The sequence below is a fragment of the Rasamsonia byssochlamydoides genome (genome assembly GCF_041956645.1).
Source record: "Rasamsonia byssochlamydoides strain NRRL 3658 unplaced genomic scaffold VTN77scaffold_35, whole genome shotgun sequence".
Lineage (NCBI taxonomy): Eukaryota > Fungi > Ascomycota > Eurotiomycetes > Eurotiales > Trichocomaceae > Rasamsonia > Rasamsonia byssochlamydoides.
In genome coordinates this window covers 57,936-82,507 of record NW_027192418.1, presented here as the reverse complement: position 1 = coordinate 82,507, position 24,572 = coordinate 57,936, and the positions used below count along the sequence as shown (strand labels likewise).

General features: G+C 49.3%; 9 protein-coding genes across 9 annotated transcripts; 5 read left to right on the top strand and 4 right to left on the bottom strand.

Annotated features, from left to right (window-relative positions):
• Positions 1-1,931: 1,931 nt before the first annotated feature.
• Positions 1,932-3,082, top strand: VTN77DRAFT_4920 (uncharacterized protein; the record flags this gene model as incomplete). The annotated part of the gene is made up of 5 exons (XM_069421033.1): positions 1,932-2,075; positions 2,141-2,351; positions 2,420-2,608; positions 2,672-2,915; positions 2,977-3,082. The coding sequence occupies 5 exons, from the start codon at positions 1,932-1,934 to the stop codon at positions 3,080-3,082; spliced, it is 894 nt and encodes a 297-aa protein (XP_069277295.1).
• A 1,498-nt stretch (positions 3,083-4,580) lies between these two features.
• On the top strand, positions 4,581-8,189 carry VTN77DRAFT_4919 (uncharacterized protein; the record flags this gene model as incomplete). Its single annotated transcript, XM_069421031.1, has 1 exon — positions 4,581-8,189. The coding sequence occupies one exon, from the start codon at positions 4,581-4,583 to the stop codon at positions 8,187-8,189; it is 3,609 nt and encodes a 1,202-aa protein (XP_069277294.1).
• A 1,513-nt stretch (positions 8,190-9,702) lies between these two features.
• On the top strand, positions 9,703-13,085 carry VTN77DRAFT_4918 (uncharacterized protein; the record flags this gene model as incomplete). The annotated part of the gene is made up of 5 exons (XM_069421030.1): positions 9,703-10,382; positions 10,449-10,712; positions 10,769-11,662; positions 11,737-12,808; positions 12,960-13,085. 5 exons carry the CDS (start codon positions 9,703-9,705, stop codon positions 13,083-13,085), a joined length of 3,036 nt encoding a protein of 1,011 aa, XP_069277293.1.
• Positions 13,086-13,846: 761 nt separating this feature from the next.
• Positions 13,847-15,356, bottom strand: VTN77DRAFT_4917 (uncharacterized protein; the record flags this gene model as incomplete). Its single annotated transcript, XM_069421029.1, has 6 exons — positions 13,847-14,734; positions 14,796-14,828; positions 14,901-14,911; positions 14,990-15,036; positions 15,103-15,142; positions 15,266-15,356. 6 exons carry the CDS (start codon positions 15,354-15,356, stop codon positions 13,847-13,849), a joined length of 1,110 nt encoding a protein of 369 aa, XP_069277292.1.
• A 640-nt stretch (positions 15,357-15,996) lies between these two features.
• Positions 15,997-17,041, bottom strand: VTN77DRAFT_4916 (uncharacterized protein; the record flags this gene model as incomplete). The annotated part of the gene is made up of 2 exons (XM_069421028.1): positions 15,997-16,977; positions 17,036-17,041. The coding sequence occupies 2 exons, from the start codon at positions 17,039-17,041 to the stop codon at positions 15,997-15,999; spliced, it is 987 nt and encodes a 328-aa protein (XP_069277291.1).
• Positions 17,042-17,836: 795 nt separating this feature from the next.
• Positions 17,837-18,242, top strand: VTN77DRAFT_4915 (ribosomal protein P2; the record flags this gene model as incomplete). Its single annotated transcript, XM_069421027.1, has 2 exons — positions 17,837-17,995; positions 18,063-18,242. 2 exons carry the CDS (start codon positions 17,837-17,839, stop codon positions 18,240-18,242), a joined length of 339 nt encoding a protein of 112 aa, XP_069277290.1.
• A 573-nt stretch (positions 18,243-18,815) lies between these two features.
• VTN77DRAFT_4914 (40S ribosomal protein uS19) lies at positions 18,816-19,771 on the top strand (the record flags this gene model as incomplete). The annotated part of the gene is made up of 5 exons (XM_069421026.1): positions 18,816-18,833; positions 18,918-18,936; positions 19,129-19,186; positions 19,317-19,613; positions 19,702-19,771. 5 exons carry the CDS (start codon positions 18,816-18,818, stop codon positions 19,769-19,771), a joined length of 462 nt encoding a protein of 153 aa, XP_069277289.1.
• A 1,110-nt stretch (positions 19,772-20,881) lies between these two features.
• VTN77DRAFT_4913 (uncharacterized protein) lies at positions 20,882-21,445 on the bottom strand (the record flags this gene model as incomplete). The annotated part of the gene is made up of 1 exon (XM_069421025.1): positions 20,882-21,445. One exon carries the CDS (start codon positions 21,443-21,445, stop codon positions 20,882-20,884), a length of 564 nt encoding a protein of 187 aa, XP_069277288.1.
• A 753-nt stretch (positions 21,446-22,198) lies between these two features.
• VTN77DRAFT_4912 (uncharacterized protein) lies at positions 22,199-23,866 on the bottom strand (the record flags this gene model as incomplete). The annotated part of the gene is made up of 3 exons (XM_069421024.1): positions 22,199-23,146; positions 23,205-23,504; positions 23,585-23,866. The coding sequence occupies 3 exons, from the start codon at positions 23,864-23,866 to the stop codon at positions 22,199-22,201; spliced, it is 1,530 nt and encodes a 509-aa protein (XP_069277287.1).
• Between the last annotated feature and the right edge of the window lie 706 nt (positions 23,867-24,572).

The window sequence follows — 24,572 nt, the reverse complement described above, 5'->3', positions numbered from 1 at the left end:
GTAGCCCGGTGCTGCTCACGCTCTCACTCCGCTCTTTTCTCTCTCTTTGTCGCTCGAAGGAAATGCATACATTCTCGTCCCTTGGTCCATCTCCTTCTTTTGCGATCTCTCCTAATTGTTTGGCTCCGTTTTTCCTTTTTATGCCAGGCTAGCCCTGACTGTGATAGTCCTTATGGACCAACATTGCCTTCCCATTTCTGCCTGACGCTCTTCCTCCTTTTATTGACCACGATCCCAGCTCTCTAAGTGAAGGATTGGTCAATATTAACGCTGTTAGAGTAATGTTACCAGCACCAGTAGTGAGACAACTAGTGTGTCATTCCGCATAGACACTGACGAGTCCAGTGTCAACTCTAATACTAACCAGACGGACTCAGACGTCTCTATATCTCAAGGCCGGAGAGGCCAAGGCCAAGGTCAACATTAGTCTTGCCGTGGACACTGCTTGCCCAAAAAGGCCTCAACCAGACAGATCTGGAGGCAGCCTGGCTCAACCACAAGCTCTGCAAGTCCAGCAGACGATTAGTGAGTTGGACTCTGAAGTAAGGATTCCTACTCAGACCTCAATATTAACACAGATGGCGATTTATCATCCAACAGTAATGATAATAGCTATATTAACTCAACCAAGGTTAGGATCAGTCAGATATATAATTAGTGAGAATAGCAAATTGAGACCAGTGCCCTTAATCACTAATAATAATAGTATCTAATAGAATCTTACTGGTTGTCTGCATCAAAGCGTGTTGGTCGGACATTTTGGCACGATCTTTTTCTTGATAAACCCCGCAGAGTAAGGATATCCCATAGAGGTAAGGCAGTCTCCGAGTTAGCCAACGACAGTTTCAACGACGTTAAGGACTTGTTTCTGTGGTGATTTAGTCAGTATATCTGTCTTTGTACTTCAGTAGAGCCTCTGATTACCTCGATAGTTCTACAGGGATCCTGTATAACCTCTTCCTGGGTTTCTTATTAGAAGAAAGAAAAGAAGATTCTCTGTGACTTTCCTATCTTCTTTTTCCTGGCTGACAAGGGTGTGTAGCGACGGTAGGGTGAGGTGAGGCGAGGACGAGGTCTCAGTCCAGCGACAGGTGTGACTTAGTGGCCTATAATCTCTCCACGATTTCCATCCTAGAGAGTAAAAAGCAAGGGAAAGTCGACCAATTGAAGGATATGAGGTTCGATGATCTGAGGTGAACCTGACGGTATGGTGACGGGTTGATGTGAGGCCCTTTTGGTAGGTGGACGGGGAGCCATTTAGACTAGCTTGAGCGAAATAGAAAAGGTCACGGTCATCCACACGGTAATTCCAAAAGATCAATTGTTCCTGACCATGGTCGAAAACCAATGGTCAAGAAAAATCAATATTTTCCAAATTGAATTTTTAAATCAGGTGTGGATTTCGATGCCTGAAGTCATGTGACCACCTCTATGCCTTCACTCATATGCGTCTTCACTTCATTTTCACTTCATTGATTCTTCTCTCTGTGCTGCAGTCAGGCCCAAAATATTAAAGATGAACCAAAGAGACCTGCTCCAGATACTGAAATTTCATCAAAGAAAGGCAGGACTCGTCGTTCGCAGGCATCGCAGAAGGTAGAAAACAGCCCCGCTTGCCCGGGTGTCGTAAAGAAGCGCGACCAAAGTTCACTATCGAAATTGCCACCAGGGTCGGATATATTCGACGCCTTTGCGAAAGTCAGAGCCGATAAACAGCTATCCGATGAGGGAGCGTTTCTCGAGTTTCTTGCGTCTTACGATTTCCCCTCGCGTCGGTGGCAAAAATATACGGTAACCTCTTCTTCTCCCTAATCAAATTTCATTATGCTGATGTGACTACAGCTGAGAAGCTTGAAGTCTCCTTCTCAAATGTCACTTACAAACAAGTCGCACCTTATGTTTGGCTGAATCCAAATGATGCCGGTCGAGACATGGGGCGTCTAGAAGTGTTCCGTTCCCGTATTCCCACTGATATGTTCCGAGAGATTATCGAGGATGTCGAACTGGCTCTCAAACAGTATGGACCGTTGGAGTCTCATGACAATGAAGAAACCAGATCTCGTTTCCTTGCATCAGTGGGTGGAAAATTAGCCATTTTAACTTTTTTTTTTTTAAAGCTGAGATTGCTAATGGTAACTAGTTGTTCAATAGAATTATCGGTCTTTTTGAAAGCATCATAATAAACAAGCCCGGGGGCTTGCTCGAAAGCGAGTTCAGTAAAAAAGGCAGGATCGAGCATCATTTTGTTGCTGTCGACGCAATTAGTATTGTATTTATTGAGGTGAAGAAAATCCTGACAACCGGAAAACATGCACTTGACACGAAAGGCCAGGTTCTAGCCGAATGTGCTGGTATGTTGGAACTGTTTCCTCTCATTTCGTCAGTATTATAAGAGTTTACCAATATAACAACTGTATAGCATGCGACTATGCAAACTATAAGGACGGGCACTGGGTCCCTATCCTTGCAATTCTATGTGACGGCAACAATTTTGAGTACTTTGTTTACGACTCTGGGGACAAGCGCATATACACGTCTGGGAGGGTAACAGGCATCATTTCTGACGAACAGCAGAGCACAGCAGAGTTTCTTTATTCTACTAAGAAAAGTAGGTTATTCCATTATGCTCTCAGACCATGGGACCATCCATATACTAACTATGATCCTTTAGCAACGGAATACCTATTTGACTGGTTTATCATGGCTTACATAAATGGCATTCGCGCACTTGGCGATCGGTCATCTAGTCGGTCCAAGGTGAAGAAACGATCATCTACCGAGAAATGGGCGAGCGCCCTGACTAGGGCAGAAAATGCACACTGGCTTCTAAGAGAAGCTGCTAAAGCAGCTCAAGAGGGGCACTTCAAGGAATCTGAAACCATGGCAAGCAATGGTGTCGAACAGCTGAAGTTGAGGTTCGCGGTTTAAAATCTTTTCAATTTAAGGCCTCGCTACTAATGACTTATGAGCCTGTAGTGTTTCCGAGTTGCTGCGTCAGCTGTATAACACAGGGTTTGATACCGTGCGGGATGGAACTACGAGCTTAGAAGAGGCTCTCAAGGATCGTGGCCTCTTGATCTAATAACATCCTGCAATCCGCGACAAGCTATGCAAACAGGAGTTTCTGACTCCTGAGTCTTCTGAATTAGATTGTTAATGTATCCAGTATTATACATTACAATCGAATCATAGTTTGGTCAATGAAAGAAACATATTTATCAATCGACGCTCCTCGGACATCACTGATGATAACGAACTCGACTTCTCTTGGGAACGTAGACAATATCAGGCTTGCCTATAAACCTGTAACAGGGGACTGAGTCACAAGCGTAAAATAAACCACTAACTTAAGCGTCAAATTGTTTGTTGAAATCAATTCAATCTCCGTAGATGGACCAGGGTCCAGACTGCGATGGTGCACAGCCTCAGTAAGCTAACGCTAGTTCGAAGTTAGCCTTGCGCCACACCTGATACTGTCAGCGCAAAGAAAAAGAAAATACGGAGTACTGCGTACAAGAAAAATAGAAAAAGAACTAGACAGGAGCTGAATGTACGGAGTACATCATGTGTCTAACATGTTTAACTCTGACCTGAGTGTCCCTTGTTGAACGCTGCGCCCCGCTTTAAAGCTTCGTTCCGTACCAAGCATCATCCATGGAACGCTCTTTCCTTCCTCGGAACGTTGGATGCACTGCACATTCCCCATCATTGTTGCATGCGCAATTCTCTATAATGATGTCTGATGATCCCCATAGCCAGAAATTCCCTCCCTTCGAGAGCGAGATTCGTCTTTCAAGCAGGCGTCTCGCGAGGCTGGAGGTGTCCACACTAACCAGCAATGACTCTTTCCCACTGGCCGTCGAGGCGCCGTCCCTCCGCTCGTCACAGCAAGGCGCTTTCCATCTTATCAGCCGCATCGGGCCACCAATCATGCTCGTCAAATAAGGCTAAGAATCATTATCTGCGGTGCTGCGGACGGATGGCCCGCTGTGGGGGATTCCTGAACCGCCGCTAAGTTGCTCACTACAATCAGGCTCATTTCAAGAACTGCCACATTCCTCTTGCCAATTTAGAAGAGAGACATTTCTACGGAGTACTGTACGACCATCACGTCCACCGCCACACCTGAGGGGCGCATCTCAGCCTCCTTCCCTGACATTGACTGACGGACTGCTGGTCTTCTTCAGCGTGCCGCCCGCCGTGTTAGCGTGCCTCTTCTCATATCTCTCTCCCCTTGTGTGCTGCTCACACAAGTAGCATTGTCGCGTTTGGTGTCTGTCGCAATTAATTATATACCTCTGACTGGCAGAATTCCCATCATTGTCTCTGTCCTCTTTACTTCACGTATATAATTGACAAACTAGATTCTGTTCTGCCCCTCCACTTATCTTATTCATCCCCGCGTCCACGACATGGCAGTGCAGCAGTCCTGACAACCCTGCGTCCATTTCGCCTGTCAGGCTATCTACGCCTTGCAGACGATCCATGTGATTTGTTCTCAACTGTTTGAGGCATTCCTCTCTCCACTGACGACTTGCTGACTGCACATTCGCCTCGAGCTTGACTCGCGACTACAGATCATGTCGCTGACGGTCCCCTCTAACAATTCTACCCAGAATCAACTCTCTCTCTCCCACTCGGCCTTCAAGGATCAAGCCACTGAAGATCCCTATCTGTCCGCTCCATCGGATCTGGAAGAGTTTACCCCAGGGTTTGGCATCTCGCCCGTCTCGCCCGCCGCCTCTGCTGACGACCGCTTGATGGGGGACCACGAGCACAACGAATATCGGCTAGATGCGTCTAACGTTTACGATTTTGATTTGTCCGTTTCTTCTTCCCCGGGCGCCGATGATTTCTTGTCTTTTGATGGGTTAGACGCTCAGTTAGCTTCCGAGTCGGGTAACAGCGTTGAACAGGGCGCCACAGTACATAAGGACGAATCGTCCAGGACCCAAGGCCATGCGGAGATGTGCTCCCAACTGCTCAGTCCGGTCCTAACCAATAACCCAAGCCCAGCTTCAGACTTCGCTGTCCATGACAGGATGCTCCGCGGCAAACAACCGACGAGACTTCCCATCCCCGACCGTCGTCCCGGCGTGGTGTCCCTCCCAACGAGTTCTGGCACCGACAATCTGAACGTGGATCCCACGCCGGTGTCTGTTCACTCCACCAGTCCGGTGGTGAAAGTCTCCAGCTACTCTCGTGGGGATTCCCCCACTAGAGATGACGAGCCCGCAAGAGGTCGAAACAGCAATTCATCCAACCATTTGTCTCCCAGTCGTGGATCCGATGAGGCTGATGAATTTGACTATGGTGACGGCCATTCGAACCATGCGTTTCCAGCCGTCTCGGCCGTGCGGTCTGAAGACGGGTCCTGGATTCCCAATCCGATCACCGGCCAAGCCGGCATCGATCCTTCATCCCGCGGAGACATCTATGTCCCAAGCCCAAAGCAGATGGAGGAGGAGCGCCGGCTGGCTGAGAAGAACGCAGATATTGAAATCTGGTCTGCCTCTGTCAGCGCTGCGACTAGCCACGGTGGAGACGAAATGACTCTTCGGGGAAGAAGGTCCAGGCGTCGGGCAAGAAGTGCGGGAGACGCATCCCAGCAAGACTACTTCAGCTACAACCGGGGTGATTTGTCCTTCGATGATTCTATTATTCCCGGCCCAGGAGTCCTCATCAACGAGGACAGCGAAGAGAGCGATTTGGGAAGTGAGTCCGAATCTACCGGCTCGCGTCCGGAATCCCCTGTCGCAAGTGCTCTCGACCTGATGGGATCACAAAAGGAGGCCTCTCCACCTGTGGACTCGGGGGACGCCCCAGAAGATGAAGAGCCACTGCCCAGGCAATTTATTCGGCCGTATCCTTGGCAGGACTATCCGCGTTTCTCTGACCCCGTCGGAACCAGAATGCAACCTGCAACGTCGCGAGATGCGATGGCGCGATTCTGGCTACAGGCCAAGAATATTGAAACCGCGTCTCGTTCTGCGACTTGGGGAACCAAAAAGCTGAGCGACTCCGAGGTCAACAGTCTCCTGGAATCGGACACCTTCTTCAAAAGCCTGTCCATCAGCAAAGGCAAGAAGTCAGATGTACGAAACAGCCTGTTGAAACTCTTGCCCAAGAGAAGCAGCAGCAATTTGAAACGCAAGATGTCCCTGACGAGTCAGCGGCAATCAAGCTGTGAATCTGACGGCCACGACGTCCAAGACAACAAAAGTGAATCTTCTGCAAAACCGAAACACCAGCGCAAGCTGAGCTTTGGTCGATCCAAGTCTCCCTCGCTCGGGACCGGAAGTGCCGTGGCGGCTGCAATTGCAGGGCAAGTGGCTGCCAGCATTGGTGGCCATGGTTCATTCCAAGCGACATCACCTGCGGGTATGGCTTCTCTCAGTGCTTCGTCTTTCACCAGGCGCATTCGCATGCGAAGCAAGAGCGAAATTCCACCGAGCTCGAAACTCCGGTTGATGGACCTCACAACCCGTGGCGGCGAACCAGCGGTTGAGAAGACGACGTCGCCCCTATTGAAGTCTCCTCTGGCTGCTGAAAGGCCGCCACACCGACCCGAGGGAGCAGACGAAGTCCATGATGATGCGGAAGATGACGATGAATTGATGGATGAAAAGGGCGTGGTTATGGACTTTCCGCTTCCGTCGCAGCCCCTCATACCAACGTTCGAGGGCTTTAAAACGCAGATTATCCAGCTGAATCCACGGCTTGAGCCGGCCCTAGCCCATCGCTTTGCTCAGGAACAAATGCGTCGATACACGAAGCTGGTCCAGGACAAGAAGAAGCATGACCAGGCGGTCAGACAAGGTACTTGTGCTTCAGGCAAGTGGTGCTTCGCTTCAGGCGGCGGGGCTGAGTTGCTACCTCCTCGACCCGACGCTCGGGATCCCAATGCGACATACTGTCAGTTCCAAATACCGGGCCATGAAGCCAGTGCCGATGAATCCAACACCTTCGTCGAAGGCTCCGTGCTACCGGCGGTTTTCCCAGCGGGCGTTCCAATTCCACCAGTGAAGTTGTTGCCCGCTGAATTCGAGTGTTCTCTGTGTTTCAAGGTCAAAAAATTCCAGAAACCATCGGATTGGACGAAGCATGTTCATGAAGACGTTCAACCGTTCACATGCACCTTCCCCGACTGCACCGAGCCGAAATCGTTCAAACGCAAAGCTGACTGGGTGAGGCACGAGAATGAACGTCATCGGCAGCTGGAGTGGTGGACTTGCAACATGCCGGACTGTGTCCACAAGTGCTTTCGAAAGGACAACTTTGTTCAGCACCTCGTCCGCGAACACAAGAAGCCGGAACCCAAGGTCAAGAAACTGAGGTCTCCAGCGATGGACAACCCTCAGTATGAGCAGGAAATTGAACAGTTGTGGAGGCAGGTGGATGAGTGTCACCATGTTACCACCAAGCAGCCTCAAGATGAACCTTGTCGGTTTTGCGGGAATATCCTCAATGATTGGAAGAAACTCACCGTTCACTTGGCTCGGCACATGGAGCAGATCGCGCTGCCTATTCTCCGAATACTTGAGGACAGTCCTTCTGCGAGCAAGATCACCGTCTCAAGTGCATCTCGTATGGTATCACCCATCAGCCCGGCTAGTCGATCCAATGTTGCGTCCGACGCAATTACCACAACCTCGGCAGGAGTCAAGGTCGAGCAAGCATTCGATGGGAATGTTGCTCGGGTGCCTTACTACTCAGAGAATTCCGCTAGAGATTCCGGTCTGTCTCAGACGCTGGCCCAGTTGCCCAGTCAAGGCGACCTATCCGCACATGCTCATTATCCCTCGTCGATGATGGGTGGGACATCTTTCCTGAATCCTCATCTCTATACGCCTGTCCATCGAAATTCGGTGTCGTATCCCCCTCCGTATAACACCATGCCTCCTCGACCGGACGTTGCGACCCAAGACAATCATCACCTCTCTGCGGCCAATCCGTTTAGATTGACCGTCTCTACTCTGGGCGCCAACGCGATCTACGACCCGCAACGAGAGCTGTATTCGTCCCCAACGACTGAGAATATGTATCTCTATCAAGACGGGATTGTTTCGACCATGCCTTACGACAGCTCTGGAGGCATGAATTATCAAACCACCGCTCCCGGTCAGGACGCCTTGTCTTCCGCAGCCTACATGCCACATGCTCAGCCATCCACCTATCAGTTCCAATAGCCTCATTATTTACACTAATCTTTAGATACCCCTATGATGCTTTGATATGATACTTTGACGTATTTACCCTTCCCTTCTTTTTTTTTTCTGCCCTCTTAGAGAGGAGATGACTTGGGTGTTTTATGGTTGCATTTTTGGTTGTCTTTGATTCAAATATTTCAAATCTTGCCACCTTTTTCTGCCTCCTTTTGGAGTAATGGGATGTTTTGCTACTTTTGACTTTACATATCAATATAAATATATCAACGCTTTTTTTTTTTTGATCTCGCATAATCTTAGAGCATTGTGCAGGCGAACTAAAAAAAGCTCAGTGTGGCTCTTATCTATGTCTGATTTGCTCTCAATGCTTGCTTCATCGAATGATCCTTTTCAGATGGTTCGAGGTGAGCACAGATTTCGGAGATCGACAAGGCGACAACTGGTAAAACGAAGATATTTATATATTCCCTGACTGCTGGTGACACATATCCCTCGCCTTCGTTTAAGTTTCAGCCTGAGATTTAAATCCCGCAAGCTGAGCTAGTTATACGGATGACGCATACTGCTTACTTCCATTTCAGCCTTCGCTGTACTCCGTACACGCATACTCGTACAACAGTCTATTTCTAATCTCTTTCTACCTCATTTCTGCCTGCTCCCGGGGCAATTTTGGCTGCACGTGTTGGCGTCCAAGCCGGTACTGTGTTTTGATGGAATCTGATTGGCTCAGCGTCGCATGCATGATGCAGGGCAAATTTACCCTTTGCCCGGGTCACCGCGGGGACAACAAGTCAGCAACCACGCCGTCGGGCATGATTGGATTGGGTTGCGCTGCGTTTCGGCTGCCTGAACTATCTAATTTCTAATTCATGCAGAGAACCGCTAGTCAAAAATAACCATCTCTAGATGATTCTAATCAGGTAACGAACCTGCCAGTAGTGATCGCTTTCATTGGTATGGACCGTCTCTCCCGTCGGGTCTTTCAAATTCCAGGGCTGGTCAATGTTGTGGAATGGATGTCATGATCCGATGTGGACGTGTTTCCGACAGCATGTAACTACGGAGTATAAGTTCTGTTTCCATGTACTTACTCGTATGCAAGCTACGCGCGTGATGGAACAGGACTGACTCTTCGAGAACTGCGATTCGATGTCCAAGTGACTTGTACCTGTTCAGTGATGCCTGCAGTCCATTTGGGAAACATCCATTCTGCGGGCATGGCCCCTTGAATGCTGAGTGGGATCCGGTGTCAGCGCCTGTCTCATTTCTTCCAGTTCGATAAAGAGGCTGATTAGGTATAACTCTGGTGGTGGCTTGTTTGTTTGCCAATTCAGGCTGAGGACCATTCGAATAAGGATCACACAAGGCGTTATGACCCATAGATCTCACCCATACTACATAAATGTCTGGATATGGTCCAAGGGTGAGTGAAGTAATTCAGAGTCATGCCTTGTTGATATTTCTACAGTCAATTGTCTAGCTGACGGTTTTCCCGGAACAAAGATCTTGGAAATAGTATATAAGTTGCTGCGACATGGAGAACCGAATTATTTCGTCCCCCCATACTCTGGGCCGCTTCCGGGAGACACGCAAGCCTGGCTCGGAGGTAGCTTCCAGATACTCATGCCCTGCTTCTCTCCTGGGCCTCGACCTGTCACAGATTGGACCAGATCCAGCATTGGATGCGTTCCGGAATGGTAATAACAATCCTGCGCCCCAGCTTCCCGGCTGGTTTTCGGACACGTCCTTTGCGTCCGTCAGTCTTTCTCGCTTTCACCGTGAACAGGATGCTTGGAATTCGTTGCATGTTACCGGAGCTTACAGGAATCCGAAGCCTTTCCCGGGACAGCATCTACCAAAGACATCTCCGGGATTTTCCCGTCATGGATGCAACGAACCTTCCGAGACCGACAGCCAGGTTATCTGCTCTGATTCGGGATATGGCAGCAAGCGTGGCGGCTCCGCGCACTCAGTGATCAGTTCCTCGTGTCCGGTCGAATCCATCCCGAGTCCCAGCAATATGTCTTCCTATAATTATAATCGATTGGACACGGGGTCTTCAGATGACACCAACCGTCCCGTGTATAATGCATCATCTTTCATACCGGAGGCGGTTGCCGCAGCTGGCGTCCACTTCCAAAGACAATACCCGCAGGAGATCAAGTGCAGTTATCCCAGCTGCACTTGGACTGGAAAGTGTCCATCAGACAAGAAGTTCGTTTCTCCAACTGACAAAAACAAAAAGGGATGAGGTAAACCCTCGCTGACGCACTGCCAAAGGAAACACGAGGCCAGACATAAGAGAGAATGGAAATGTGATGAACCGCACTGCACTCGTAAGGAGGGGTTCGGGACAATCAACGACCTGGAACGGCACAAGAAATGCGTCCATAGAAAGATCCCTGACCGCGGACCCAAGAAGGTGTATATGTGTTTTGGCAAGAATTGCCGGCGCAGTTCGAAGAAGTGGCCCCGTCTGGACAACTTCCGTCAACATCTGCAGCGTGTCCATCCAAAGGAGAATGCCGATGAGCTGCTAAGAAAGTATATTTTCCTCCCCAGAACGCAGGCAGAGAAACAGCAGCGCTGATAGCGATCAGATCGGACGAATGGTATTATTCCTGGGAGCTGCGGGTTGAAACGGCGACTTCGCTGGTCGATCTATCAAGCTTGTCGTCGCCTCGACAGTCGTCACCTCTCCCGCAGATCCAGGATAGTCATACCAGTCGCCCCGAAGAGGCTGTCAGCAGATATGCTCAACCTACTGCGGACGATCTAGTTGCGCCAAGCCAGACGGTGATGAGTTCTGATGGCTGTTCTATGCCTTTGGAAGAGCGGCTGACACTCAGCCCAATCAAGAATATAGATACTTTTGATTCTCAGAGTCATCGTGGCTATGGAGTCGACGGTGCTGTAACGGCTGCAGGGACTGCGCCAGAACAAGGCTCTGTTTCCCGTCAGCAGCCAGTGGAACTGCCGGGTTTGAGGTCCCTCAATCTGCCTCGTACACTTGATCATGAACCTCCTTCCACGGTTGCAGCAGTACCAAATCAGCAGACAGTGCCCCAGGCCAGCACTGGCAGGGCACTGGATGGGGTGGTAGCCAAGGCCGCGGTGGACATGATAAATGCTTTGGCTCGCAATCTGAACAAGACCTCCAAGAGGCAAGGCGTGCGTCCCGAGCAGGGCAGGGATCAGAATGATAATCATTGCAGTAAAACATCCACTGAAACTGCTGTTCCTACTGATGCTACTCCCGCGACGACTCCTCCTAGCAAAAGTACAGGCACAAACAACGACGGTTTATCTGACAGTCAGAAAAAGCTCCTGTCCAGCTTGCTGTCGGCTGCTTTGGAGCATCTGGGACAAGCACCTGGTCAGGTGGACAATACAGCAGCGAACAAGGCGGGCAGCGAGGAACCGGACTCGATAAAACAGGAAGGTTATCAGTGTGATGTTTGTCACAAGTGGAAACGGCTAAAATGCGAACTAAAGTGAGGCTGCGTCCTCATTTCCTTGACACCCATCATTCCTAGCTATTTTCTAACAGTGTGTTTTCTTTCTCTAGGAAACATAAGACACGGCACGAAAAACCTTATGGCTGTACATTTGACAAATGCTACAAGACATTTGGAAGCAAAGCTGACTGGAAGCGCCATGAGAACTCGCAGCATTTCCACCTCCAAACCTGGCGCTGTTCGTTGCCGAGTAGGAAGCATCCAGGCATGGAATGCGCTCACTTATTCTACCGGCAAGAGCTGTTTGTCAAGCATCTGAAAAAGCCGCACCCAGAGGCTCGAAACGACAATAACGATACCGTCGGCGATCCTCTGGTGAAGAACCGCATCGGCCGCAATGGACAGAATCAGTTCTGGTGCGGGTTTTGCAGGAAGATCATCCCGCTGACGACCAAGGGCCTGGACGCCTGGAACGAGCGATTCGATCATATTGACATGAAGCATTTTAAACAGGGACAGCGGATTGGCGACTGGCTTCCGGCAAAAGGCCATCGCACCAAGAAGGAACAGTACGAGCGAGCGAAGATGAAAAAGGAGGCTGGAAAAAGCATTACGTCGTCCACAAGCACGGCAGAACTGGTCAGGGGTAGTGACAGCCAGAGCGAGAGCGAGACTGAGAGCGAGATCAACAGTCTCTGCGATGAGAGCAGTACGACCAGCTCGTGCGGCGACAGTGACGACGAGGGGCATTCGCCAGTCTCAGTTGGCCTTGCCAGGAGTATTCGTACCGAAGGCATCACGGCCCAGAGAGCCGCTGCATCTGCCAATGTCAAGACAGGGAATGACTCGTATAATTCCCGAAAGCGAAAATTCTCACTGGACCTCTTTTCCCCAGAACAACAACATTGGCGTGAAGAGAATCAAATCTCGAACCAGTCCGCTGCACAACTAGCAGAGAGGAATACCGCCAAGAGAGCAGAAGTAGAGTTACTGTCGAAGCTGTCGCCGTCTCTTTATGAACATCCATCTGATGATGATGGCGATGTCCATCAGCAGCAGCACCATTATCATCGTCGGCGTCATGTGAGAACTACTTCCAATTCAACAGAAGGAGGCCGACATGCAGCAGGAAGCAGTCGTACCCGAGGAGGCGTGGGAGGGTGTCAGAAAAGCTTGTATTGTGTATGGTTACCCCCTCTTCCTTCATTCTCTGCACTTCCACTTGTTCGACAGACAAGACAACATCTATGACAACAAAAAAGAAAGAAAGAAAAAGAAAAAAAAAAAGAAAGAAAGAAAGAAACCAGCTAATGTTTGATTTCTTCAAAAACAGTGCCATTGCCACTACGGCCCCTGGAATCTCTCCCTCATGACAGGCTGTCTCAACTGCGACCACGAGTTCTGCGCTAACTGTAATTTGGAGCCTTCGCTGATGGGTTGTGAGAAAGAAAGTGAGTGAGTTGACGACATTGATACATATATATGGCTTTGAAGAAGATGATGAATTAATGAAAAAAAAAAAGGAAAAAAAAAAAGGAAGAAAAGGAAAAACTAAAAGGAAATGGAGATTGTATTGATTAAATACATATATATGAAAAAATGAGTGAGGATACTTGATCAGATCAGTTGAAGTCAGAGAGTGAGGAAATTAATTGAATTGATCAATGCAATTGATTGATGCATCCACCACGCCATTCATTATTTTCTAGACAGGAAAAAAATGGGGGGAAAAAAAGAAAAGAAAAAAAAGAAAAACAAGAAAGAAGAAAAAGAGTAAAACAAAGAATCGGGGGAAAAGGAAATGAAATGAAGTAGTTATTCACAGTCGCTCAGTCAGTTTACTTACTTACTCTACTCTATTGATTTGTGCTGAGGTCGAGGTCGAGATCGAGCGCCTTGCAAGGATTGGCTTGGATGTAAGTTTGATTCGATTTGTATTATTTTATCATGGTGATCATGGTGACTACCTAGGTGGAGCTCTTGTTTTGTTTGCCTGGGCAGTGAGGTATGTATGTATGTACTACAGAATTTCAATAGATTCTAATTGATTTCCTTTTTCGATTTCCTTTTTTTGTGCCTGTTCTTTTTTGTGACTCTCTTCTGTTTTCTTTTTCAGCTTCTTGTTTATGTATGTATGTATGGATGGATGGATATACAACTCATGTCCAAAGAAATAGATGCAGATATTATTATCATATGGTATTAATATATCCAGGATATCTACAGCTTCGACTCTTCCGGCTCGCCGATCAACGATAGGAAACTCTCGTGCACTTCATCCGTGAGATCGCTGGCTTGGAGACTCCGCCCCTTCGCTTTGAACGCCCGTCGCGAGCAATCTCTCGTCAGACTGCTGCCTGCAAACGCGACCAGAAGTAGCGTCGTGGTAGGAGACATCTTCTTGCTCTTGTCCTCCAGCTCCGCCTGGACCTCGGCCTTGGACTGGGCAACTTTCTCGCTGGGCGTCTCGCCTGTGTCCCACACGCCCTCGTGATATGCTGACCGCCAGGCTAGAAACGTTCCCAACGACCCCGTCAGCGTGTCTCCCTGCCCGCCACTCCGCTTCAGCCCCCCGGGAATGTCGCAGACGAGACTGGTGATGCCGTTAGAAATAATATCACGTTGTCCCTTTTGAATGATCGTAACCCCTCCAAGGGCCTGAGCCAGCTTCTCACAAGCCTCAGATGCCTTGCTCGTCTGCTCATCTTCGGACAGCTGCTTTGCCCCCTTCTGCACGTCAGCCTGACTGGGGATATCAACACCCAATGCTTTGGCCAAGCGACTAAACTCGACCACGTTCGGTGTCAGGATACACTCCTTGTACCCCTTCACGAGGTCCGGTTTCTCCGTCACAAGCAACAGCGCATCTGCGTCTAGGACAAATGGCACCGAGCGGGACCGCGCCTCTTTCATAACTTCCTCGACCACTCTCTGCGTCACCCCGTCGCGGCCCAGCCCGGGTCCTATTACCAGAACGTGTAGTCGCGAAAACATGGCAACGATGGGCTTGGCCAGAGCGGGAGGATCGATAGCTCCGGGATTGGGTACAGTTGCGCTACTGGGAAGGATGGGATGGACCATCAAATTCGGCGAGTAGGATTTAATGACCTGAATATGTAGTCTGATTAGCATAGGAGCTGCTGGCCTGAATCTGGAAGAATATACGTACGGGTGCTGCTGATTTCTCGCAAATCACATGGCTCTACCAGAGTTTAGCCTCGCAGATTTTACGAAAATGAATTCATTCGGACTCATTCAGTCTCAGGTCTCCTACCATATCGCACCCTGTCCATCTCAGTTAGCCAGGCTCGTAAATCAAGAAATTGCAAGGCAGAGACCGTAAGAACTTCCGGAGATACACACCTAACCGTGCAGAAGCCATTGCGGAGAAGTATGGAGCTCCAGTATAGCTTCACCCACCGATCCATCGGTCAGTCTTCTGCCATCAGGCTGTAACATCAAGAACACGGTCTTACTCTGAGCTTCCCCCAATGACCGCAACACGTCCCAGCTGCCCTGTATACTTACGATGTCAGTGAACAATTTTCAATCTGAGAAGAACGGCTCTAGATGGAGTTTGCTATGGCGTCCCCGGCGTTCTCTGAAGAAGTCCCAATGCAAAAATTGTTATCGACTAACCCTTGTGGAATTTCTCCAGCATGGGCGGCACTATCGCCCGCACGCGGTTGAGCAGCGTCCTGGACGAGGTCGAAATGTGGATAGGCTCCATGACGAAGAGCGGAGCGACGATGCTAGCCCTCTCAGTCTGGAAGTTAACCGATCTTGTCCTGTAAATTCGAAAAGCGGAAGAATAAGTAGGATTAAACCCGATTCAATTGCAATTCGAAGAGTTGTTGCGCGATATGGTAATTGCTATCTTGTGGAATTCCGCTTTGTTGAGGGGCTGGAGGGGATGACTTCCGACTGACTGAGCGGAGGATGATGTCACCGCATAAATAAATAAATAATCAGTCCGACTCGCCTACATCTGACGCTGTCTACCATGTATCCAGCTTGACTCCAGCTAGCTAAGACCGCGCTGCTCCTGCATATCACAGACCCATATTATTAATGTTCAATTATACAAAATTCTCCTCGTTAAGCTAGTTATCTACAACACCGGAATATGAGCAAGAAAGAATGATAAATGATCGCTAAAACAGCCCTCCAAAACTTGAAACCTCGCACTCTATCCAACACCAAACGCACGGAAATGCTAGCAATAAATAGAAATACGTACTCCAAAATAGGGTATCCCTCGCCGATGCTGTGAAAGAGAAACTGAAATAAATGTCAATGCATGTAGGAAACCCAGGAAACCCGAAATCCACCCCGCGAGCCCTACGCCAACCCACCTAGAAGAACTTAACTCATCGTTTGGACTTGGCCAGGGCAGCCAACTTCTTCTTCCTCTCCATCTTCTCCTTCTTGGCCGCCAGCTCCCTCTTGATGTCTTCTTCATCCTCTCGTCTAGCAGCTTCGAGCGCCAATGCTTCTTCCCTCTCCACATCCTCGAGACCAGCCTCCATGTCGGAGAGATCATCAGAGTAGTAATCATCGTAATCATCCGCATAATAGTCACCCTCGTCCTCCTCGTCAGTTCCAAGATATTCGTCCATTCGAGATGGCTTGCCGCGGCGGGGGTCGGCTCTTCCGCGACCGGCCGCCATGTGTCGCGAGGGTAAGCCGGCAGTTCCTTTATATTCAGGCTGCAAAGGACGTGCTGTCCCCTTGTACGTATTCTCTTCTGGCTCACGCCGTTTAATTGAGTGTCCTTCACCCGGTTTAGCGCCGGTCTTAGCAGCAGCAGACGGACTCGAAGTCAGTTTCTTAGCTGAACGAGCTTCCTTCTCCTTTGCCAGTGCCTCCATGGCTCTCCTCTTCTTTTCCGCCTTGCTCAGCTTCTCCTTCGGGACCGGTTGATGCTTCAGCACCCCGACCTTCGGGGCTTTTTCCTGCACCGCCTTAGCCTTGAGCATCAAATCAGCGAACGAGCCCTTTGGAGGAGGCCTGGAAGGATCTGCTGCCGGCGTGGGCTTCGGAGCCGGAGAATTATTCTGAGTTGATGATTTCGGCTGGGTTTTCGCCGCGGCAGATGTCGCAGAAGGGGCTTTTGATGTCGCTGGACCATTCGGCTTATCGGGACGGTGGAGCTGTTCTTCGGCTTTCCGCTTCGTTCCCGCAGACGCGGTGTTGGCACTCCGGGTGGGTGCATTCGAGGCGGATACAGGTTTCTGGGCGTCACGTTTGGGAGCTGCACCTGAGCCGGGGGGAGCTGGAGATCGTGGCGCTGGCGGTGGAATAGGCGCCGGTTTACCAGTCTCGATAGATGAGAGGACGGAGCTGAGGAACTGATCATCTCGTTAGCGGCTGATATCCTTCGGGAACAAACTTAAGCGGCGCACGTACACTCATGTTGGTGAGTTGTTTATCCTGACGACTGCCTTTATCGATAACCGGTCGAGGTAGATAATAGACGCTATTTTCACCGCCGGCAGATAATATGGCGAAGTAACTTCATGATTTCAGAACGAGAGCGCCGGCTATTAAGTACCAGCCACCGAGAGTTGAGTGATAAGGGTCCGTCCGAATTACCCTGACAGCCCAAGAAAATCCCTGGAAACGAAATGACCTCTGGAATGAGATCCACCGGAGGGTCTTCCTAGAGCCTCCAGAAGTGAATCTGAATTGAGAGAAGTCTCTCAGAAGGGCGGGGGAGGGGAGATGGAAGAGATGAGCCAACGGGAGACAAGGCGATTGTGAGACTTCAATGACGGTCACGTGGGGCAGATGGCGCCTGTTGGGACCCTTCCCGGAATGCGGTGAATCCTGGCAGAGAAGCTGCCAAGCATGATTATCACGCAAGCCTGCGCCACATTTGCTGCTGCTGCTCGCTTAGCAGGCCCCCGGCACCAGCCACACCGGCCGCCGCACTTTTTCTTTTGTGGGATTGCGGTTCATGAATTTGCTCCTCATCCGCGACCAAACACCAGGGAACGAACGCAACCCTTCAATCCTCGCGAACTCGACGTTTCAGTCTCCGCCCAACTTGCGGTTAAATCGATTGACTCTCTTGTTCGCATAATTCAAATCTTCTCCAGTACGTTTGCGGTCACCTCGCCTGGCGCAATTTCTATACGATCTTTATTATGATTGCTACTATGACTGCTGCTAACACGACTTCTGGCCTACAGAAAAACCCCATTCAAAATGAAGCACCTCGCCGCTTACCTCCTCCTCGGCCTTGCCGGCAACACCTCTCCTTCCGCCGCTGACATCAAGGGTGTCCTTGAGTCTGTTGGCATTGACGCTGACGAGGAGCGTCTGGAGAAGCTCATCTCTGAGCTTGAGGGCAAGGACATTCAGGAGGTGAGGAACTAGCATTAGATTGTATATCTTGGCTTACTACACATTATGCTGACACGAAATCTCCTAGTTGATCGCTGAGGGTTCTACCAAGCTTGCCTCCGTTCCGGCTGGCGGTGCTGCTGTTGCTGCTGCCCCTGCTGCTGCTGCCGCTGGTGGCGCTGCTGCCGCTGAGGAGAAGAAGGAGGAGAAGAAGGAGGAGAAGGAGGAGGAATCCGACGAGGACATGGGCTTCGGTCTGTTCGACTAAGCGACTCATTCAGACCAAAATGCAGCATGAACATGTGGAGGAGTGCTCTGGGAGCCAGCTGGAGTGTTTGCAGTCTCGGGGGACCTTTGGTCAATTGTCTCTCAGGATACCATTATCTCCAAGTTATGTGATGCAGTTACGATCGTGCATGTATTATGTGAGCTGAGTTAGCTCTTGGCGAATCCAGATGCCGCTACCTCTACAGATATCGTTTTCCTGGTCAAGATGTAAAAGATTTCGGCCTTAATATCTACAATTTCTACGTCCAATGAGGAGTAGACAACTGCAATCAACTGTAGAGAACAGCCAACAATAATAGTTAATCCAGTGGAGCCGCATGCCCTATGGTCCCTACCAACCCGGGAGTTACTGAATGTAGTCTAGTCTGGTGTAGGGCTAGGGTTTGTAACCTAACGTGGTCGCTTAGCCGAACCCTGTAGCCCACCTCTCAAACTTGCAGCGCAGAAGAACAAGAACCGTCTCGACGAAGCCTTCAGCGACCGACACGACAACTACCTTCCTTCGCTTTTCGAACGAGAGATCGAAAAGCGCCCTGAGGAACAATCCGCAACCATGGCTGACACCGAATACGTAAGTCCTCGAATTTCTTTCTGAAGTGCAATCTGTGATCCGCACGCCATGTCTGAAAGCCAGTGCTGACAATTGTGACTACAGAACCCCGAGGAGGCTGCCGGTACGTGTCGAAGTTTTCCCGATCCTGTCCCTAAGTCCTTCTTTTCCCCAATGAGGTGTTTGTGAGATGTGCTGGTTCTGGGAAATGATGCGCTGGTGCATTGATGACAAATGGATGGGAATGGGAATCACGATACTATACCGACGAAAGAACGAGAAGTGGACGAGCGCTGACAGATTTCGCCGACAACAGAGCTTAAGAAGAAGAGGCAGTTCCGCAAGTTCGCCTACCGTGGCATTGAGCTCGAGCAGTACGTCCGATACTTCCCTGAACAATGAATGGATTGTGTCTGCATGCCTGATCTGTTGCTCTTGTCAACGAGCGAAGAGGCATCGACACTTCGACAATGGACTGGTTTTGACTTGAATATATCTCAACAGACTCCTCGATCTCTCCTCAGAGCAACTCCGTGATGTCGTGCACGCCCGCGCCCGTCGCCGCTTCAACCGCGGTCTGAAGCGCAAGCCCATGGGCCTGATCAAGAAGCTGCGCAAGGCCAAGCAGGAGGCCAAGCCCAACGAGAAGCCCGAGCTCGTCAAGACGCACCTGCGTGACATGATTGTCGTCCCCGAGATGATCGGCAGCGTCATCGGTATCTACTCCGGCAAGGAGTTCAACCAGGTTGAGATCAAGCCCGAAATGGTTGGCCACTACCTGGGAGAGTTCTCCATCACATAGTATGTTCCTCTGCCTCCGTCTGCCTGCAATTCATCGCAAATGAACTGGCGATATTCTTGGTTCAATGCATTTCTAACACCCTCACAGCAAGCCCGTCAAGCACGGTAGACCCGGTATTGGTGCCACCCACTCTTCCCGTTTCATTCCTCTCAAATAAACAGAAAGCATATACCAATTGGATGGAACGGATGTATTGTGGATGTTTTGATTGATGGGGGCTGGTTGCTGGTTGCAACGGTTTAAAAACTTTTTTTTCATGTCATCATGTCAACATAATGGAATGGGACTTGACTTGACACTATACGGCGTGAATAAAACTCGGAAAAGAGACTTTCCGGGGGGAAAAAAATGAAATATTTTTTTACTTTAAAGGATGAGAATAATCCTCCACCTCGGTCTGGTCCGGTCAGGTCAGACCGTGGGGAAATGGCCAACACATATACCACACCCAGTTTTTTCATCTATCTCGAAGAACGCTACATAAGCCTAGAAGTGATATCTTTTTCTGGCCAAACTCATAATTTTTCTTGTTGATTTCACCATTGGTATCATATGGCTATAATACACATACAGTAAAAAGACATATCTAGGTATGTATGTATGAACAGTACATACATAGTAGTAGTAGCCAATCGCAGCGTACAGGGTGAAGTTATGTAGATTCTTTCTTTCACCCTGTGGTCTTTCCTTCCCTCGGAAAGTTTCAGGTGATCTGACGGAGAAACGAACGTTGGGTAGATAATAAACCAGGGTTATGTACCCTAGAAGGCCAAAGTTGTATCGCATTGCAGCGCAGACGGTTAAATCTCCGATGCTCCCATGCGCCTCGTCTCGTTTGAGCGACGCGGAATGGCCTTCGCTCTCACTCTCCACGAGGACAGCAAAAGATTGACTTGATTAGTACTCCATCCACACTCCACCCCCAATAGATACTGCATCAATATCATCACTGTCATTGTCACTGAAGAAGACTCCACTGTCTTGTCGGTTTCTGCTGCTGCTGCTGCTGCTGCTGCTGCTGTTGTTGTTGTTGTCGCTGCTGTTGCTGCTGTGTGGGGACGCAACCGATGCACCAAGGTCGTAGGAATTATACCCATCGATGTAACCAGAGTAACCAGAGGAAGAGTCGAATAGTAAGGCCAGAGGAGTTACGTCCCTCGCGCGAGAATATCGTGCCGAGTCTGATGTCCCGCCACCAAACCAGACACAGTCGCCCATAGATGATGCCATGCTGCTGGTGTCGTCAATGCTGTATTCGTCTGTGTCATCACCACATGCATGGGGGTATTCCAAATAGTAACTCCGGCTTTGTACTGGTTTCAATCCAAAGATATTTTCTGTAGCCGCCGCTGCCGCTGTAATAGGTGGATTCATCGGCCTGCGGGAGATGGTCGTCTGCAGACAGATCGGGGCATTCGTAAAACCGGCTCTCAGACTGCACTGCCGGAACAGAGTAATTTCTTGTAGAGGTCATGTCTATTCCTTTCTCATCGTGGCAATTCTGATATTGGCCAGATATTTCTGCCGCTGTTGTATCATCAACATCGTGTACTATACGTGGCGGCTGTTTCCGAAGCTGCTGTGACAATTCAAGAAGACTGGAAATGCTGACCTCGATGTCGGCAGACGTTGTCCACAGGTCGGGGTCTGGTAGTCTGTGGCTCAACTCAGACATTCTAGAAAAGTTGAGCTCGAGGTCCGGATGTGCAGCAAGCACAAGAAGGAGGATGAACTCTGGGTCACGCTGGGTCATGCATTGAGGGGGACCATCAACATCGTTTTGACCTGCTTCGTTCGAATATGGGCGTGTATAAGAAGACACGTCTGCCATGGTGTGTTACCCACGACCCAGCTGCTTTGGGTCCAAAGACGTGTTAGACAAAATCAACCATTCGGCTCATGTTCCAGTATAAATACACTGACAAAGGTTAAGCAAATAAAGGTGCTTTCAGAGGAAAGAGTGATTAATGCAGTGGAACATTCACAAGCAGCACCACAGTAGTGAATATGGTCCCTAAGAAGAGACAAATATAGCTTTGAAACAGAGATATGGAGGCTTGGAGATATGCTTGATGGCAAAAAGCGTGATCTGCTATGACTTTCTGTGTGCTCGGCAGATAAGTAGCAGATAGATCACCAAGGCAAATAGTCAAAATAAGAGTGTCACGAGGTAAACAAAAAACAAGAACCCCCTCCCAAGTTTCTAAGTTCCAAGGCACCAGAAATCTGAGGCACCAATGAAGTCTCTGTGTTTGCTTCCGCGTGTGACCTGATGCATGGCTCCAGAGAAGTTGCATAGTGGTGAGTTGCAGGAAGCAAGGTGAGTCAACAAATAGGGAATTCACGGCATACAGGCATTTCTTCGCCTCAACCAGCCCTAACACTAGGAGTGTCTCAGGTGAGACTGATTATTGGCAAATCATGAGTGTATGAGCAACAAGACCAGCCTCCACAGGTACAGACGCCTTTGGGTAGTCACAGAGCTCTGATAATGGATTATATATAACCGCCTTTCTCATAAATATGTCCTCATGAGAACTCCGCATGGTGTATATCATCGAAATCGTATATTTTGATGCGCACTTCACCGACTCTCCTTACCAGCAACATACCCTTCCAGCTCCAACACGTGATCCGCGACTTTCTCCATCTTCGCCCACTCGCGATTTGCCTCCTCTGTCATCTTCGTCGGGTCGAGTCCGTTGTTTCTGAATTCATCATATACCTCCTTATAAGCCGCCCTCACCATGCTCTTGAAGGTCGAACTAGTGCAAGCTTCGCCTTCCTTGTCAATAAGCCAGGCAAGTAGGGACCAGATGATCAGCGCGAGATTGACCTCGAACTTTCGAATTAACGAGTCGCCTTCTCGGTCGGGTTCCCCCTGGGAAATATGTATACCAAGTTTCGCTAGTGCCCACACGTGCAATAGTCGAATTGGGTGCACCTCATGCGGATATACCACCGGGTCAACTCGCAAAAAGCGGACGGTCGCCTGTCCGAAAGCAGCTTCGAATTGTTGCGCGGAGAGCAGGGACACAATTAATTCGTCCCGTACGGAGACATACGGTTGTCGAGTGATCGGCCACACGGAGGTCTTATTCAATATATCTATCGCAGATTTCAGCGTTTTGACCGCGTTGAATGGGTCATCATCAGTCGAAGCAGATCTGACCCGTTCCCTCGCTATTGTCTCGGCTGATGTGATCGCTGTCGCGTCGAGAAGCGGCTTCAAAAAGGTATCTTCATGTGCATCTTTGCCCTTCATACACTTCGAACAGTTACAATCGAAAAAGTACCGGTCCGAAAGCTCTTTACGACGAATGTCACGAGGGTTGGTCGCGTCGATGTATGATATAAAGATCTGCTCGTCCTTCTTGATCCGCCGAACTGGCTTCACAAAAAGTCTATCACCTTCAAATCCAACGACCGCATTGTATTCGCAACTGTGATTCATGAAAGCGGCATAAGGATGTAGATACAGCCCAATTCGCTCATAAAACGGCGTGGTGAGGTTGAATGAATTCAGGTCAAGCTAGCAGAAGTGAATCGTCAACAAAAGGCATACTTCTTGAGCAGGGGCCTAGCTTTACCTTTGCGAAAAAAGGGGATATTATTTCTTCGTCCACGTTAACTCCAGAGTATTCTCGAATAGCTTTGGCTGAAAGTAAGATCCGGTTCCATTGTTCCTCATCCCTAGCACGGATCTCCTGGGCATGCGTTTCGAGCTTAAGGAATGTCTCAAACTCGTCGCTATTATATTTCTGATTACTATGGCGGAGAACAATTCGCAGAACCGCCCTGACACTATTTGGCAAGATCTTTGGATACAACTTTGAATAGATCGAGCATTCCAGTGAGTGTGCGAATTTCCAGTCCTTGGATTGACAGCTCTGGAGCACGTTAGCAGGTGGTGTAACGGACGGCTTGTATATAAAATATATATATAAACAACATTCAGAAAACCCCCTACCTTATCACAGTACCTAACAACCTGACACCTCGTACAGGACTTCAACTTGACAGCCTCTTCCGGCGTCTTCTGCTCCTGCTGCTGCTGCTTCAACCCAAAGCAACCTGAGCATGTATCCTGGAGTCTAAGGGTATCCAGCACGGCCACAAACGGCTTCTGAATGCTGAGCAGATCCTGGCCCATCTCGATGTCTGTGGCGGCGAAGAGGCCGTTGCCCATGCCATTGCCTGCTGCACGGACGGTGGTCTTGCAATTCACACCCGGCAGGGGATTTGAAGACATTTTGGGAGCCTTTTTCTATTGTGAAGCAAAATAGATGAAGAGAAAAGAAAAGAAATGGAGTTCTCAGGGGTGGGATGGGGAGAAGAGAAGAGGTTAGTCAGGAATCAAAATTGACCCTCACTCAGATTGTAGTATATGTGCCAGCCATGCAATTGCAATCGCAGGGGGGGGAATGAATGCTTTCTAACAACTCTGATATATTAAAAATATGAACAAGGCAATTCGCTTCTTCGACGCACAACCACTCTATGTATGAAGTGGAGTTGGGCACGAACGCTTCCAAGGACAGGCAATTACCTGTCACATCGCACTGGGCGAGTCAGGCTATGCGTTGAAGTTTGCGATATCGAAGACTTAGAAGGTTAGTTGGATGTGCAACAAATACTAAAAGGTTAAGCTCGATAGCTGGATTAGTTAAGTCGTTTAGTGCTAGTTAGCGCTTCTGATTGATCTCGGCACGCTGAAGCGGGGCCAAGGACGCGGTTCATCAGAATCTTGGCGCACGGAGGAATGACAATTATGTCATTCATGATGACCGATTAGAGCTTAATCTATGAGGACTCAGTAGTATAGTATATATGGATTTATATTCATGAAATATTTCAAAGCAGGATATTTCCATACACGACACGCGGTTGCTCTTTTCTATTTTTCGTCCATGCACATAACCGACGTACTTAACAAGCAAAAAAAACAATGTCGATGA